This window comes from Neolamprologus multifasciatus, chromosome 18, assembly GCF_963576455.1.
Source record: "Neolamprologus multifasciatus chromosome 18, fNeoMul1.2, whole genome shotgun sequence".
NCBI lineage: Eukaryota > Metazoa > Chordata > Actinopteri > Cichliformes > Cichlidae > Neolamprologus > Neolamprologus multifasciatus.
In genome coordinates this window covers 7,115,901-7,133,936 of record NC_140456.1, presented here as the reverse complement: position 1 = coordinate 7,133,936, position 18,036 = coordinate 7,115,901, and the positions used below count along the sequence as shown (strand labels likewise).

General features: G+C 39.2%; 1 protein-coding gene and 1 long non-coding RNA gene across 3 annotated transcripts in view; both read left to right on the top strand.

The window, feature by feature from the left end:
• The window catches only part of LOC146497258 (cyclin-Y-like), a 28,114-nt gene that overhangs the window by 7,256 nt on the left and 2,822 nt on the right, over positions 1-18,036 (top strand). Inside the window, exons 2-10 of one of the 2 annotated variants that reach the window (XM_085140475.1) lie at positions 10,163-10,237; positions 13,620-13,637; positions 13,921-13,955; positions 14,117-14,211; positions 14,301-14,336; positions 15,205-15,262; positions 15,618-15,737; positions 16,152-16,318; positions 16,702-16,864. In XM_085140475.1, coding sequence (XP_084996601.1) covers positions 10,163-10,237; positions 13,620-13,637; positions 13,921-13,955; positions 14,117-14,211; positions 14,301-14,336; positions 15,205-15,262; positions 15,618-15,737; positions 16,152-16,318; positions 16,702-16,864 — 767 coding nt within the window. The remainder of the gene's footprint in view (positions 1-10,162; positions 10,238-13,619; positions 13,638-13,920; positions 13,956-14,116; positions 14,212-14,300; positions 14,337-15,204; positions 15,263-15,617; positions 15,738-16,151; positions 16,319-16,701; positions 16,865-18,036) is intronic. The other variant, XM_085140476.1, reaches the window with a different exon arrangement.
• Positions 84-5,488, top strand: LOC146497259 (uncharacterized). Its single transcript, XR_014870599.1, has 2 exons — positions 84-2,966; positions 3,032-5,488. It is a non-coding gene; the product is annotated as an uncharacterized LOC146497259 (long non-coding RNA).

Here is an 18,036-nt window from a genome sequence, read left to right as displayed (position 1 = left end):
GTTGCACCCCTAATATATATATATTTCTTTTCTTTTCTTTTTTTTAAGATTTAGAGCAAATTCAGGTAGTCTGATGAACCTGGTGTTGTGGTAGTTTATTATGTTATCATTAAATATATATCTCCTAATGCAAAAGCAAATATGCATATGTTTGTTACTCAAAGGCATTTTACATTTATATCTGCATAATCTACATCTATAAAATAGCAGAACATTTGTTTCCTTGTCCACGTCTTAGCAGGTAAAGATCATGGTCGCTGTCATTTAGGTCTTAACTCAACACTGTCAACCAAGGTTCACAAATGGTTAATAGAATAAAAGGATGAAAATATGACAAGAAGGGGCAAAGGTTAAGTGCAGACAGACGTGGCTCTGCGACTTGACTTTGTGCAGGGCCATACAGCCCTAACTGAAATAAAGCCTCCTTTTGTTTGGGTTGTGTGCACTTGTGAAGTAATAATATGCTTAATCTTTTGATTTTGGCACTAGAGAGGTGAGTAGGAAACACTGAAAATCTAAAACCAAAAGCTTATCCTTTTACCAATTTACCTCCTTAGTTTTCTCTAAACCTCTATTTATTACTTGCAATCAACAGACACACAGTTTGTCTTTGTCTTCCAGCCTTTTTCTCTTCTTTTATTCTGCCATACATTTTAATCATTGGGGCTCTTTCTATTGTTTCTCTTTTCTGCTTTACACAGACTGAGAACAAAGCTACACAGACAGGCAAGACATGATTTCAATTTTAACTTCATTTTAAGCCAGTAGTGAGGTGTAACATTAAAAAAAGGTAAAGTTAAGTCAGCTGATAATAAACCAGAGCAGTCAAATGAGACACACGAAGATTATTCTCATAAAGAAGAGGACAGATGAGATGATATACTCAAACTGGTTTCTTGAACACGACAATGAGTTCACTTTGCTCAGATGTCCTCCACTGTTACCGGAGTTTAATCCAATATAGAGCCTTTAGGATGCGGTGGAACAGGAGATCACATCAGCCAATCTGCAGCAACAGTATGACAGCTGCGTCATATCATAGACCAAAAATCAGTTTAAAATGCTTCCAGCAACTTTTTGAATCTATGCCACAAAGAAATAGCTCTGAAGGCAAACTCCAGCCTAGTACTATCAAAGTGTACCTAATAAAGTGTTTGGTGAGTGTATACTTGCACTGATGTCTAAAATGGAGCAACTATGGAGAAAGATGACTAATCAAGTGGTTAGTTCGTGTGGGAAGGGTACAGGGCAACAACAACAAGATAAATAAACTGGTCTCAGGAAAATGAATACACCCATCTTTAATTAAGTGTCTCATTATTACCACACACCAACTGAGATCCTTAAAAAAACCAAATCAGCTGCTCCTCATGTGCTCACAGCAGCCTAAACTAACAGCACATTTTGCCCTGTGAAGCTTTCTCATAAGAGGAAGAGGACTTATTTGTTTTATTGATGTAGACATGGGTGTGCCATCAGTAAATGAAACTTAGCCAGGAAACACATTTTTAGTGCTTTCAGCAGCCAGTTCTGCTATAAAGCACATGCAATGCAAAAATGTGTATAAATAGATATAAATTTACCAAATGGAAGTCACGTTTGAAAAGTTGAGTTATAATTTTTATCTGAATATCATTTTTTCTTCTTCTTTTGCTTTGGGAAATGTCATCTGACTTCTGTGTGTAGAAATCAGGATTAATTCTTGACAATGAGGACTCGATGGACGTGAGAGAGAACCCAGGATCTGGAAACAACGTGGTGACGACTCTGACAAACAGTGGTATAAAGCACTGCAATGCAAAAAAAGTATATGAAGAGATGAAAACAAATGAGTTTTCAGATATTTTATTTCTATTTTCTCTTGAAATTGTGTAACAAAATAAAAAAACAGTAAGAAAAGTAACATTACAAAATATTGCTGAAGTGGCACAACATTCATTATATCCACTTCTTTCCACATCAAGAAGCATTACTATTTTTACAGCACTAGCAGTCATGTGTTTCCTCAGGGACATATGACTGGCTCAGCTCAACATGTTTGCAGAGCTGAAACGACTCAGATAAAGGAGTTAAAATATTCTAAAACAAAGAAAAAGATTACTAGGCGCCCTTATTCTTCCTTTGGAGAAAAAAAAAAGTCCATTCAGGGTCGCTTTGAAGGAGAAAGTACTGGTTTGGCTTGCTGACTAGTAATGAGAGAGCAATTTGTCTGCCACTACACATCAAGACCACCTCATCCCACTAATTATCACTTCAGAAAGGTCTGCTTGCTTTGAGCTCCTGAGGCAGAAAACTCCTAAAAGACAGTCTCATTTAAATTAATGAGGACTTAGAGGAAGCTGTCAACTCTTGACTATAAAGCTAATCAGAATCAAAAGCACTTTCAAACTGACATGTCACCTGATTATACCTTGTGACCGATCCCCTTCAAATTCTGCCAAGTCTTCCACAACACGTTTACTTATAAAGGTTTTATCTTTCTTGCTGTAACTCATTTCCCAAACTAGTACTTATAGAATTTGGTCATCATTAAAGGAGGGAATAAATAAAAGTGTTACGATGAAGCAATATGCCAATATGTTTAGGTTCAGTCTGTGATATCTTGGCCTGAATGTGCGATTGATGCTACACGAAGCTGAAAATAAGGTTAAGCTCACTGCTTCGTGCATAGCTTCCTGACTAATCTCTCGTTAACCCAGCATGTTATGAAATACAGATCGAGGTGTTTTGTACAATGAAGGTGTGATTAGCATTGGTTTTATTTATTCATTTTACTTTTGTTAAGGAGATTGCAGTGAATTGAAACACTCACCACTGGGAGTGTAGTGATGCACCGTTGTCTGGGAATGAGAATCCTGAAATGGTCAAAAAAAGTTTAAAATTTAATTTACTAGCTGGGCCCACATCCTTATTTTAGGATTGCCAGTGTTTTAAAGGCAAATGGCTTAATCGAGAATTGAGCTGCGGTTTGGGGAAAGCCTCGATGTGGACTGACGGCGGCTCCCGGGCCTGGCAGATCCCCGTGTGCTAGCGAGAAGTCAAGAAGTGAAAGAATTGGAAAAAGGGGAGCAAGGGTGGGGCATGAAAACGAGAACGAAGAGCTTGTAGAACTGGGGGTCATATATACAGGGTGGGCCATTTATATGGATACATATTTATATGGATACACTGTAATAAAATGGGAATGGTTGGTGCCAGGTCCGAGCATTCCTAGATTAACAGTTTCCTGGAAAGTGGATTGGTCATCGTGGGCCAGTTGAATGGCCCCCAAGGTCTCCCGATCTGACCCCCCTAGACTTTTATCTTTGGGGTCATCTGAAGGCAATTGTCTATGGTGTGAAGATACGAGATGTGCAGCACCTGAAACTACGGATACTGGATGCCTGTGCTGGCATTTCTCCTGCGGTGCTGCTATCAGTGTGTGAAGAGTAGGAGAAGAGGGTTGCATTGACAATCCAACACAATGGGCAGCACATTGAACACATTTTATAAGTGGTCAGAAACTTGTAAATAACTCATGAAAGAATAAAGTTACGTTGAAACCAAGCACACCATTGTTTTTCTTGTGACATTACCAATAAGTTTGATGTGTCACATGGCCCTCTTCCTATTGAAAAAATAAAAGTTGTATCCAAGATGGCCGACTTCTAAATGGCCACCATGGTCACCACCCATTTGAGGAGTTTGCCCCCTCACATATACTAATGTGCCACAAACAGGACTTTAATATCACCAACCATTCCCATGTTATTACGGTGTATCCATATAAATGGCCCACCCTGTAGATTAGATAAGACCCAGAAGGGGCGTGTTTGGAGGTGTGGTCCCACTCCTGAAAGTCAGATCATTTATCTCCAATAAATGACTTTTGACTTTATGACTTTTGTCCATAGTAGTCCCTATAGCATTACTGATGTGATTGTGTGTGTATATGTTTGTGTGTGTGCTTATGCTTAAGCTTATCAGTGCTTTCCCAGGGAGCGCCCCCTTTCTCTCCTGGGAATATAAAGCCATGTGTGTGTGCAAGTCCTGTTTGTTTAACTTAGTCTGATACCACTCAAAGCCAGTGGTCAGTGTGTGTGCGTTCAAATAGTGGATGGAGTTTTGGAAAAAACAACTCTAAAACAAAACCAAAAAAAATGAAAAAAGGACCAAAAAAACAAAACTAACATAGAAAAGAATAAACTGCTCACACACTGCAGAACTCTAATCTTTTGAATTTAATGCACGTGCTGGTGTTGGACATTTTAAGAGTGCCCTCTCTTCATCACGCAATGAAAAGGCCTGATAAAGATGGTCAGCGCCATCATAAATCACATTAATTGGTTGAATAGGTTTAAAACATGTCTATTCAGGTGTATCAAAGATTATACTGTTAGATATTGTCTCAGGCATTATATATATATATCTTTTCTGGATTTGTCGAGATGTAATTCTTCACGTTCTTATAGGTTTCCTTTATGTTTTTCTAGTTAGCCTCATAACTCATGCAAAGACAATATGTATTACTCGCAGATGACTCATTTATTAACTATTTTTCCAATGTAATACGTGGTTCTGTTTGAATATTATCATCACTGGTTGTGGTCATATGACCTATCACAGTTTATTCAACATGGCGCCGCTCTGTGTTTCATTATCTGATGAAGAGCAGGTTTGTAGGAAACTTCATACCCTACTTGATGCAGAGTTTCCTGAGATGCTGGTACTCAGAAATCCCTTACTCTGCTGTTTGAAATGTGGGTAAGGTCCTTCAGAAAGCGATTTCACCTCAGCATTTATTTATTATTAAACACATTCATGTACAGTACATGAATTTAGACAACGCTGCTAAGAGGAAAAAAAGAATACACATGACTGAACAGTGACCAGAATTACTCTCTGCATGGGAGCGAGTGAGTTTTCATGCTACCACAGACTCCAACAATAACAGTGGCATCACATTCATAACAGTGAACTTTAGATCCTGCTCAGGCAGGCTCTAAAGTTAACAGAGGCAAAGCTGCTCTTAGTATAAACATGGTCATAAGATAATAAGTCATGGGTGAAGCTTAAATGCCGCAATACAGATAAAAAATAAAGTAAAATAAGTCAAAATGAATGTGTGAAGTAACTTTCAAGATAAACATCAGTATGTGCTTCACAAGAAGAACTCAAATTATTATTTGAAAGTCATCCAATAAGATTTCAATTAATTAAAAAAAAAAACAACCAAAAAACCTTGTCTGAACATTTATTAAATTCATTTTTATATGATAGGCTGATGGACCTATAAGTTTCAGTTTATGAGCTGTAACCCTAAACAGTAACCCTTAGCATCTAGATTCAGTGGTAAAACTAACATTATTAAAGGCATAAAAATAAATATTTACCTTGAATGGATGAAAAGGACCAGAAGATTTTTGTTTTGCCTGAGCTTTTGGCTATTAGATAGAAAGTTGTTGGACTTAAAGAGCAGAATTGGAGAAATTATTAGCAGTAATGTGTCCTTAAAACAAAACAGCAGTACATTGTTGCTGAGGCTGCCACATTCAATACTCCCAATATAACACGTACTTCTACAAAAATTGACGCATTAATACTTTTTGCAATAATTTTTCCTCAAAAAGGTTTAAAAAGTAGCAAAACAGACAGTGTTGGAAACAGTGTAGTGCAGTAGTGGACTGGCCTGTTAAAAGCATTGTGCCTGTTTTTAATTCATTATGTAAGAGTAGTGAGACAGACAGGTAAGTTTGCCAGCTGATAGGTTAGCTGAGCTCCTCCTGTTTCGGTGTGCCAAAGCAGACCACAACTCTCCGTTAAGTTTACTTGAGGTGGTGAATATCATGTGTCAACACATGACACCAGCTACTGTACACCTCGGGAAATCCAGCAGGTTGGCCTAGAGGGAGCTAGAGGTCCTGTGAGATTGATTCAGAAGTGCTTCTGCTAGTCAAAAAACACTTTGTGAGACCAACAATGTTTAATGTTACATCATCTTTGAACCACAGAAACAACTAGAAAAGTGAAAGCGGTTGTCTCTCTGTGTCAGCCCTGTGTAAGGCTGGACACCAGTCTGCCTCTCACCCTACTGCAGCTGGGATAGGCTCCAGCCTCCCATCGACCCTGAATTGGAAAAGCAGAAGAAGATGGATGGATAGATTTCTTTTGCTATATTTTATAGTCCTGCTGACTAATGTGGCCTTGCCCCAGGCCTACTGGTTTCCTGGAAAGATTCTTGACTGTGGCTCCACCATTGTTCTCTATGCAGTAAAAAGCAGAGCTAGCTGTGTGTGACTGGAAGACTCAAACTGACGCATTCATCATATATTTGACACAGCTGTGGTACATTTGAGAAATCACTCCACCGTGATACAAAGGTGTGTGTGTGTGTGTGTGTGTGGTTCCTAATAGTAATAAATTGCAATAAATAAATTGCTAAGTCTGATCTTTATAGAAATGGCAGTATGACTTTGACATACTGGGAACAGGTCAAAGTCTGTGATCACAAATGCAGTCAAACTACAGCTCTCATGCATCATGGCCTGACTAAAATATATTGTGAATGGACTGCTACTTAATGCTTTCCTACTCTTTCTTACTACAAGCCTCATTCACTCACTCTCAAATACACAAACACACTTTTCTTTCTTTTTTTATGTTTTAATGTGTTTTTTTTTGTCCCGTGTCTGTTTTCACTGGGCTAAAGTTTATATGTATATTTTTTGCACCCTTGTGCTTTCTTGGCATGCTTTCTTTTAAGTTTCAGACAAATTGAAAACCAGTTAAGCTACCATTTAAACTACTCCTGACTACTGTTACATAAGGTGCTAACGTGACACAAATCTAATCCAAGCTGGGTCCATTCACCCTGGTGGATTTCAGAGGCTTTTGGCGAGACCAAATCACATGTGCAGCTGTATATTGTAAGAAAGCAGCAGGGGAAACAGCAGCACAGCCCGAACTAATTAGGAGATGCCTAATTCGATTAATATTATTCTGGAATACATGAATAAAATGAATCGTTGATTAGCCTAACCTTTTGGCATCAACCAGTTCATCTGTTAATGCTGTTTTTTTGGCCTAAGACTAGAGTTCATTTGAACTTCAGTTGTTACCTTATGGACAGAAAAAGCTTAAACTAAGCAGACTTATATAACAGGCTTTTAGTAAATCCTACCTGCATGTTTGCTATTTTTACTTTTTATTTTATTGCACACAACAGGAAGTGTTTGTCAAAGTCTTTGCTGTTTTGCAGAACTGCTGTAATAAGTGAACGTTGTTTCTCCCTGTACAAAGCTATTCAAGCAATTTAATTTGTTACTGTAACTGTTACTGCAGTGTCACAGCTGTTTTGTTCTCATTTTAATTTACCAGCAGTCATTCGTAGTCCAGCAGTTGCTGTGGCTGGGACAGATGATCAACCATGTGTCCCTCTTGCTGTCTGCATTATAATCAAATAGTCTGGATTTCAATCTGGGGCTTTTCCTGTCGTATTGTAGGGGACTGCATGCCGGGAATGTTTAAAAGCTGACATCACCAAAAACAGGCTCGTAAAACGTTTCTAATTTGTTGCAGGACACTACAGGATTTGTAGTTACAAGTGATTAATAGCAGATGCTGTACCTGTATCATTTTTGGTGTTGCTTATTCAATTTTGTCATTTGACTTCAATTACTCTCAATTATTTATGCACATGATTGTTACGCACGTGATTTCGAATGCCGGGATTTGTTTTTAGATGTGCTGGGTGTGGAAATGATCGCTCGCTGAAGAGAGAAAGCTTCCCACTCATAACAACTGTGCTCTCTGTTGTCAGAGTAGCTGATGTTATCGGCAACGAACGAGGCATGAAAGGATTTTTTGGCATCTGTTCTGAGTCCTTCTGCTGTATAATATGCGCGCACAAATGCCTCGCTGGCCCATGCCTTTAGGCCATGACGCAATCCAGATTAGGTCTGGATGGGAATGATTCATGCCCGGATTTATTAGAGTAGAGGAACAAAAAAACAAAACAAAAACCGCACACAGACTTACAAGAGTAACGCCTGTGATTTAAATCAGACTAAACTAGTCATCCTTTATGAGCGAGTCTTCTTATTTGCTGGTTTCTCTGCCACTACAAAAAAAGGAGACTGACCAGAGGTGTGTTATAGTGATGACTGCTTGTCGGCCAATGGTGCACGGCTGATTGCCAGAATTTTGGCAAGGAGGTGAAACGTGGACAGAGGGAGAAAATATTACAATTCATTTAAAAATGCAAAATATGAGCTTGGAGGAGCGAGAGCTCTCTGAGCAGCCTTTTAGTTTAATTTCATTTGCAGTATTAGGCATCAGTAAGAATCTATAGTCCTATAACATGTAAGTATTTGCATGCTAATATATTGATAATAATATCAGTTTATACTAGAGATGGACCGATCCGATATTACGTTGCTGTGGCTGTGCTGTGTTGCTGTGCTGTGTACGTTGCCGATCCAGGAATTTGGGTCGGTATCGGTCCGATACTGACCCAAATTCCTGGATCGGATATCGGTGAGAAATAAAAAATGTAATCCGATCCATTAAATATCAAAAAAGCACCTCACAAAACTTGCTACACGGCGTAACTCGGCTCCTAACCGTAGCACGTTGCAGCAGTGTGGTCACGTGATAGAGCAGCTGTGTGCTACCAAACCAGCAGTTATCTCAGAGAGAAGTAAAGCAAGTGTGTAAGTTCATCTCTGAATGTTTGTAAAGCATTCCAGCGTTAAGCTTAACAACCAATATATGGAGCGACTGCCTCTCTCTCTCTCTCCTGCTCCCACTTCAATCGTGAAACTGATCAATGATCAGCTGATCGGCATTTCTATCGTGAGTCCGTCTCTCTTCTTAGTTTTTGGCCCACTTTGCACCAGAAAGAGGAAACCAGCGGCTGAACAACAGCAGCACGTTTAAGCTTGATAAGCTGTTGTTAGAATTTATTTAATATTACTTTCTAGACCAGGATCTTTTTCTACGCAGCTGACGGCTGGTAACTGTGCAGGGGCGGATCTAGCAAAGTTTAGCAAGGGGGGGGGGGGGGGGGGGGGGGGGGGGGGGGGGGGGGGGACGATAAGGCATGAACAGGGAAAAGGGGGCACAAAGACATACTTTTCTTTCTTATTCTCATTTAAAATGTCGAGCTTTTAATAAATAATTATCTGACTCTTACACCCAAAGTTTTAATCTGATGTAATATATATATATAAGTCCATTACTGTATATAGTAACTGTTAATTCTAATATACCCTAGTAAGCTATACTACTTTTTCCTTTGGGAAGGAACCATCTGTGCAGTCTGCAAATCTGTTGAAGAAAGATGTTGAATCTATTTAATTATTCTTGAAAAATAATTTATTTCTGTGCATTTTCCCCCTGCATCAAATTAAATTTGATTACATCGATTAAGCATCATGAGGAGGGTGGTTCCCTATTTTTTTTTGCTGGGAGTTTGCAACCCTATTAGTTAGGTTGCTTAATATTTCTGCTAAGTACTCTTTAAAATACCAGAACAGGGAGGATAGAGTAGGTTTAAGTTTATTAGATTGATCAGTGTTGCTGAACTATGAAATATTTTGTTGTATTTTTTACATACAGGTATAACAGAATAGATTTAGTGTTGTTATTTATTTAAACTTGAGTATAAACTTATACAAAATGCAGCAAGATATTAAAAAACGTTTTATTGATTAAAAAACACACTATATCGGATTCATATCGGTATCGGCAGATATCCAAATTTATGATATCGGTATTGGTATCGGACATAAAAAAGTGGTATCGTGCCATCTCTAGTTTATACACCAAAGTTGGTTAAACTTGGTAATGTAGTAGATCACACATTTGACTAACAAGCAAAAGATCCCTCCTGGGAGGAGACACACATCCTTTTGGGGTTTGCCTCATGAAGGGCGTCCTGCATAGAAATCTACAACATGAAACATGCAGGGCTACCTGCTGTGGGACCCCATTGTGAATCCGCTAAAAGTAGTAGCCTTGGTTTAGCATTTGTGCAAAATAAACAGAACATATGTCTGGAGCATGTGTGAATGCTGCACCGAAAAACATTGTGTTTTTTCTACTGTCGTGTTTTTTGGGTTTTTTTGCTCATCTTTGATATTTCAGGAAGGCCTACATATTCTTTGCTCTTTGTTTTTGACAGAGTTGAATATGGAGTACAATCCATCAGACCATCCACGGGCGAGCACAATATTCCTCAGCAAATCACAGAATGACGGTGAGTGGCTTGGTTAAATAGAATTTCACATAACAGGAAATTTGTCTGTTTATCAGGGTTTTTTGGTTCTGGTAATTAAATAATTTTGTTACATTTGATACTCAGTTGAGGAAGAAATATAGAGAAGGTCAGAAAGAGTTGCATTGTGTCTTTTTATAGATCTAGAGGAAGCATATGGTAGGATGCCAAGAGACAAACTGTGGTACTGCATGAAGAAGTCAGGCAGCAAGACAGTGGTGAGGTGTATGATAGGAATGACAGATGGGTTCAAGGTGGGCGCGGGATTCAATCAGGAATTGGCTGCGAGTCCCTTTTTGTCTCAATTGTTATGGACAGGTTGACAGAGGAGGGTTAGTCGGGAGTCTCCGTGGACTATGATGTTCACAGACAACATTGTGATCTTTAGTGAGAGTCAGGAGCAAGTGGAAGAGAGCCTGGAGAGGTGGAGGTATGCAGCGGAGAGAAGAGGTTTGAAAGTCAGTTGTTATTGAAGGTAGATGTGTTCAAATACCTGGGGTCAAACATCCAAAGCAACAGAAAGTGCACAAGAGAGGTGAAGAAGAGTCTGCAGGGAGGGTGGAGCGGGTGGAGAAGAGTTTCAGAGGTGATTTATGACAGAAAGACAGCAACAAAAGTGAAAGAAATACAAGATGGAAGTGAGACCTACGATGTATGGTTTGGAGACGACGGCAAGAAGACAGGAGGTGGAGCTGAACATATTATGATTTCCAAGGATGGCGAATGTGGAGATGCCAGACAAAAAAGAGACGAGGAAGGCCGCAGAGAACATTCATAGATGTACTGAAGGAGGACATGTAGAGGGTTTGTGTGACAAGGAAAAATGTTAGGGACAATATGAGACAGAAGATCTGCTAAGATGTTCCCTAAAGGGAGGAGCTGAAAGACATGTAACAGGTTTCCAGTGTTTAGTTTTGATGTAATTATATACAACAAGACAAAAACCTTGACAGCTTGACACGCTGCACTTCCTGTTATCAGCACTGCAAGTTGCTCAAATGCAGTCACAATAAAGAGGGTGTGGGAAAAGTCTGGACACAGTGCACACAGCAGCTCTGATCACGGAAATGTTTGCAGCCAGCTGAATTTGTGCTGTTGCATTAAGACAGACTTTTAGCTTCCTGTTGGGGAAAGCTTGCACATATAGAGAGAAAGTGTTGCTAAGATCCATTAACGTCCCAGCATGAGATTGTTGTTGTTGCTGGAATTTCAGAAACAACTAAAGATGCTTGCTTTTTATTGCTTTTTAATATTTTATATTGGATTGAATTTCTTTTTGCACATGCGTATGAACTTGTTCATGTAGAGAACTTCCAAGTGACATTTGATTGATGTTCCCCCTCCAAACAAAGAAGGAATAAAATGATGTGAGATGTGTGAGTTTTTTAAAATATAATCATTGCTTAATATCTGCAACATTTAGAAACAAACTCCATCTTTTTTGTGGCTTTAAACAAAAAAAATGGTGCTTTTATAGCTTTCTTTTCTGAAGTCAAAGAATCCCCTAAAGACATCAGTGTTAAATAAATTATACTTGCTGATATTGCTCATGTAGTCACAGAGTGATGTAAGCCTTTGTGCCTCTGAGCTGTTATTATCTGCTATTATCCAGAAATGCTCCAAATATAAAAGCAGTATTTGCAATTTGTTTTTAACTCTGTCTGCTTTTGGTCTTTTCATATTATCTCTTGTACTAAAAATACGATGCAACACTAGCTCTATCCTTTAATACAGGACTGAGCACAAGTCTCAACCAACACCTCATTTCTTAATATTTAGTTAGAAAAATGCAAAAAAAAACATGCAGCATTTTACCGAAACGTGCAAATTCACATTGAAATACAGGATATAAGACAAAAACAGAGTTTGTGCTATTCAGTGTGCTTGAAAGCCAGTGTTTGAATATTTGACCACCTTTATTCTTCAGCACAGCCTTGGGTTCCTGAACACCACTTAAAGAGAGTTTACTCTTTAAGTGGTGTTCAGGAACCCAAGTTCCCTGAAGGATATTACAAAAGGCATCTTTGGATATTGGCTGCCTTTTGTTATGTTTGTTGTCCATTTGTCATTGCCCCTTCTCCTCTTTTTGGGAATGACCTTGTTGGCATGGGCGTAACTTTGTGCTGAACATTGGGGGGGTCAAGATCTCTGTCTAAATAAATAAATAAATCTGGGTAAATTCCCAGATGATTAAACATGCAACTATTTTGCTGGTAATACCTGAAATGAGTAAAGAAAATCAACAGCCTATTTATGCAAGATAGTTCATAATTTTATTGAGGGGGTTATATTGGCTGGGTCTGATTATTGGGGGGGGTCATAACCCCCCTAACCCCCATGAAAATTATGCCCCTGCTTGTTGGTGCAACACTACAGTTTTATTACTGCATGTTTCTTAGTTTCGCATAAGATGAGAACAAATTATGCATTTTTGTAACAGACTGCTACTAACAATGTGCCTACAGATACAATTTAAAACTGGTTTATACAGAAATCATTATACAAAGGCTGAACTAAAAATGAGCGACAACAAAGCAGCCAGTGTCTAAAGACAAGAAAAAAGAAGACCTTTAGAAGGACTGGAAAACTATTGCCTGAGGCCACTTCAAAAGAATTACACATCTGTCTCCTTGAAAGCAAAATATTAATAAATGAGTGATGGCTCATGACTGCACAGCTCTGTATTTTGTTTAAAATTCATAGTACTTGGCTTATGAGCATAAAAATGTTGGACAAGTTCTTCAGCTGCTTATGACAGATTGCTTTTGCAGGAGAAGTTTACTGAAAGAGTGATCTTTTTGTCTCAGGTACTTATTTTAGTACTTGAAGTGCTGACACTGTTCCCAGAGAAAAGCCAAAATGTGTGACACAAGTGAGACAAAAAGCAACAATAAATTACTTTATCAGGGATTTCCTCTTTTGTAAGGATTTATTTTGGGGTGGGCAAGGTTTGCAGGTTTTAGATCTCACCTTGGGTCAACACACCTGAATCACATGATTAGTTCGTTACCAGGCCTCTGGAGAACTTCAGGACATGTTGAGGAGCTAATTTAGCCATTTAAATCTGCTGTGTTGGTTCGAGGACACATCTAAAACCTGCAGAGACACCGGCCCTCGTGGACTGAGATTGCCCACCCCTGCCTTAGATGTATCTCGCGACCCTCAAGGATGCCCTCACTGTTATCAGAACCCAAACCATATTAGAATATTTAAGCATTAACATTGTGACATTACAAATGTTTGTTTGATGATCATTTATGAGGATGTTTTGCTTTGCCCTACAATGTATGCCATTTGTTTCTTTAAATGAATCAGTGACTCTCATGCAAAGAAATAAGGCTGTTGGTTCCTCTTTTTTTTCCAGAGGTAGCATACAGGACTGGTGAGTAGTGTAACTTTGTCTCCATCTAGTGGCAAAACTGCACATTTCCGCCTCTGTGTCGCAGCTCACTCTTTACTTTTACCCTTTAACACTTCCTTTAACTGTCTTTTCTCAGCAATTTATTGCAACCTTTTTTGCTAGCTGCTATTAACACTTTGCTAATAGTGTTTACTGTGTTTTACAGTGTTTTACATTTGGTGGGCTTTGTGTTTGGCTTTTTTTTTTGCTTCTGGCATTTTAGGAAAAAATACAGATGTTGAATGTCTTCTATTTATTTTTACAGTGCGGGAGAAAAGAAAGAGTCTCTTCATCAATAATGTGAGTGCACAGATTTTTCTGCTTCACTGCAAAAATTGAAACATGATATTTTTTCTTCTTCTTTATTCTTTTTGTGCACGTTACCCTTGCATGCTATAGATGAGACCAAAACATGTGAATTCTAATAACAGTCTTTTGTTTGTGTGTTTGTGTATTTGTAGCACGGAACTTTGAGGCGCAAATACAGCTCCTGCTCCACCATCTTCCTGGATGACAACACAGTCAGCCAGCCCAACCTCAAATACACCATCAAATGGTTGTAACACCAGGAAGGAAACATTTATATATTTTTTTAAACCTACATGCTTTTCTGATATTAATATAAACATTTCTTTCTGTCTACAGTGTAGCATTGGCAATATACTACCATATAAAAAACAGGTAAGGATTCTCGTGTTACCTAAAGACTGCCAGTTAATATCTGGGCATCTGATATCAAGGACAATATATTCAGTTTATCCCAAAATCTAAATGCAGAACTGCTGCCTATTCTGGATGCTTTATTTGTGCTTCTCTTTGTCTTTTTTAAACTTTTTATGATGAATGCACAAAATTACATTTAAAATTCAGCACAGTTTGAAGTCTGTACTTATGTTTAATCTTCTCACAGTGTCAAGGGTGTCTGGACTGTTGAAGGATTCAATGTGAGGGATGCAAGACATAAGAGTTATCAGAATATAACAGGATGAAGAACTTCTAGAACTGAAACAAGAAGGCGCGAAACATGACACTAAAGAATAACTAAGAACAAACTAATTCAGGAGGGAAAAAATAAGGACGTTGCTAAACAAAATCTGGAAACCAAAACAAAAATCTAAACTTCAAGTCCCGGAATAACACGTAAAGAATTCCAAACCCCACGTAATTACAAAGGGCAGGACCTTGACGAGTGTATACTTCTGTGACAGTGATCTGTGTTTTTGGATTTAAGGAAGCTTCAAACTGTTCAAACTCTTCTTGAAACTGTTTCAGTTGCAGTGATCTTTATCCATAACGTAGCCATAATAGCCTACTTTAAAATAGTTAATATGCATCTCTTTACCCAAAACTCCATGGCATTTACAGTTTGTGAACATCTCTGTTTTTGCTACGGTAGTAGCTCACTGTGGCTAGCACACTAAAGTGTACCCTGCCTTTCGCTCTATGATAACTGGAATAGGCTCCAGGCTCTTTGACCCTGGATTGGATAAGTGTTTGAGAAAGTGGACGGATAGAAGAGAGGAAAAATAAATGTTTTATTCCTTTTCAGAGATGCAGACGGTGGGACGCTATTAGATATCTTTGATGAGAAGCTTCACCCTCTCTCGGTAAGATAAGCAATTTCATTTTTAAATCTGTTGACTATCCTGCTGCTCGTTTTGACAAACCTGTGTCAGATGTTCTGTTGTATTTTTATTGCACCTTGGTAGACTCTGGTTCTGTGTGTTAAGATTTTTTTTCTCTCCCATTTTAAACACTTTATTTTTGCTCTCACCCTTACCGTCTGTTGCTTCATTTTCACTTGCGCTCTTTTCTTTATGCCTTGTTGTCTTTCTCACCCTACTCTCTGTTTTGGCTTTTCTTCCTCCTCGCAAAATTGTCATCCACCATCATCCACTTTTCTCACTTTCCTTGATGGTTGTTCTTCTTTTATCCAATCTCTGCCTCCCTTCATTTATCCAGAAATCAGAGGTTCCACCGGACTACAATCAACACGATCCGGAGCAGAAGCAAATTTATCGTTTTGTCAGGACACTGTTCAGTGCTGCTCAGCTCACTGCTGAGTGTGCAATTGTCACACTGGTGAGGCTTATTTGTGTATTGCCATTAAATAATGCATTTAAAAAAAAAAAAGGTATCTTCATGACACTTTGCCCCCCTAAGGTGAGATAAGATGGACCTTTCAGTTGTGCGCACACAGTTTGTGTTTAGGCCCCCGGGAAATTGCAGCCTGATATGTTCAGACAACCCAGGCATGTGTGCAAATTGTTGATGAGACTATGCATCATAACTACTGTGATGCATGTGACTATTGTGGGCTCTGAGAGATCAGTGATGAATGTAGTTTGTCATACAGGGGGAAAAAAACCCAATCATTTACCCCCCAACTCTATTAGTTAGATCAAATCAGGTTCTGTTAATAAACTGTTTTTTCCATGTTATCTGCTGCTTTGATTTTCTATCTAGTTTTCAGTCTTTATCCATGTGATTGTGCAGGTTTATCTGGAGAGGCTCCTGACCTATGCAGAGATTGACATCTGTCCAGGAAACTGGAAGAGGATCGTTCTGGGTGCTATCCTGCTGGCTTCCAAAGTCTGGGATGATCAAGCTGTCTGGAATGTCGACTACTGTCAGATTCTCAAGGACATCACAGTGGAGGACATGTGAGTGATTAGCATTAAGGATGGGAATGGTCTTGAAATTTAGGATTTTATTCAAGGTTTATGGTTTGAATTGGGAGTAGGTTGGGGACTGAGTCAAAATTTTAAAAAAGACAGAAAAGAAAACGACAAGCAGCCCGAGAAAAACCGGAATGATGCTCATGAGATTTGGTGTGATAAGCTTCTTCATCAAGTCATAGATTTAAATCCTCAAGGTTTCAAATAAATACATAAAGGGAATGAAAGACCCAACAACACCTAACTTTGAACTTTGAAAGATGATTTGTGATTTCAAGGAGCCGTTTCAAGGATATCTTCTTGATATCATTTTTAAAAAGTCACTGGGGGAGCGCACTGACACAGAAATTGTATGATCATGCGACCAGGAACGAATTGGAGCGACAGTTTCTGGAGCTGCTGCAGTTCAACATCAACGTGCCGTCCAGCGTCTACGCCAAGTACTACTTTGACCTGCGATCTCTCTCAGAGTCGAACAACCTCAGCTTCCCCCTGGAGCCGCTCAGCAGGGAGAAAGCTCAAAAGCTGGAGGTGAGACGTCACCGTTAAGGTTTCCATCCGAATCTTTTTCTTTCTTTTCTATCCATCAAATTACTACATTTCCCCCTTGATTAGTAATCGATGAAAATAAAGAAACTCAAAGCCAATAAATATAGGAGTTGCCCGATTGCCACAATTATTTCTCAGGGTTAACAACATAGAGAAGGGAACTAAAGGGATAAGCCAAGTACTGCATTTATTAAAACTCGTTAACTAAAAAGAACCAATTACAGTGGGGCAAAAAAGTATTTAGTCAGCCACCGATTGTGCAAGTTCCCCCACTTAAAATGATGACAGAGGTCAGTAATTTGCACCAGAGGTACACTTCAACTGTGAGAGACAGAATGTGAAAAAAAAATCCATGAATTCACATGGTAGGATTTGTAAAGAATTTATTCGTAAATCAGGGTGGAAAATAAGTATTTGGTCAATAACAAAAATACAACTCAATACTTTGTAACATAACCTTTGTTGGCAATAACAGAGGTCAAACGTTTACTATAGGTCTTTACCAGGTTTGCACACACAGTAGCTGGTATTTTGGCCCATTCCTCCATGCAGATCTTCTCAAGAGCAGTGATGTTTTGGGGCTGTCGCCGAGCAACACGGACTTTCAACTCCTGCCACAGATTTTCTATGGGGTTGAGGTCTGGAGACTGGCTAGGCCACTCCAGGACTTTCAAATGCTTCTTACGGAGCCACTCCTTTGTTGCCCGGGCGGTGTGTTTTGGATCATTGTCATGTTGGAAGACCCAGCCTCGTTTCATCTTCAAAGTTCTCACTGATGGAAGGAGGTTTTGGCTCAAAATCTCACGATACTTGGCCCCATTCATTCTGTCCTTAACACGGATCAGTCGTCCTGTCCCCTTGGCAGAAAAACAGCCCCATAGCATGATGTTTCCACCCCCATGCTTCACAGTAGGTATGGTGTTCTTGGGATGCAACTCAGTATTCTTCTTCCTCCAAACACGACGAGTTGAGTTTATACCAAAAAGTTCTACTTTGGTTTCATCTGACCACATGACATTCTCCCAATCCTCTGCTGTATCATCCATGTGCTCTCTGGCAAACTTCAGACGGGCCTGGACATGCACTGGCTTCAGCAGCGGAACACGTCTGGCACTGCGGGATTTGATTCCCTGCCGTTGTAGTGTGTTACTGAT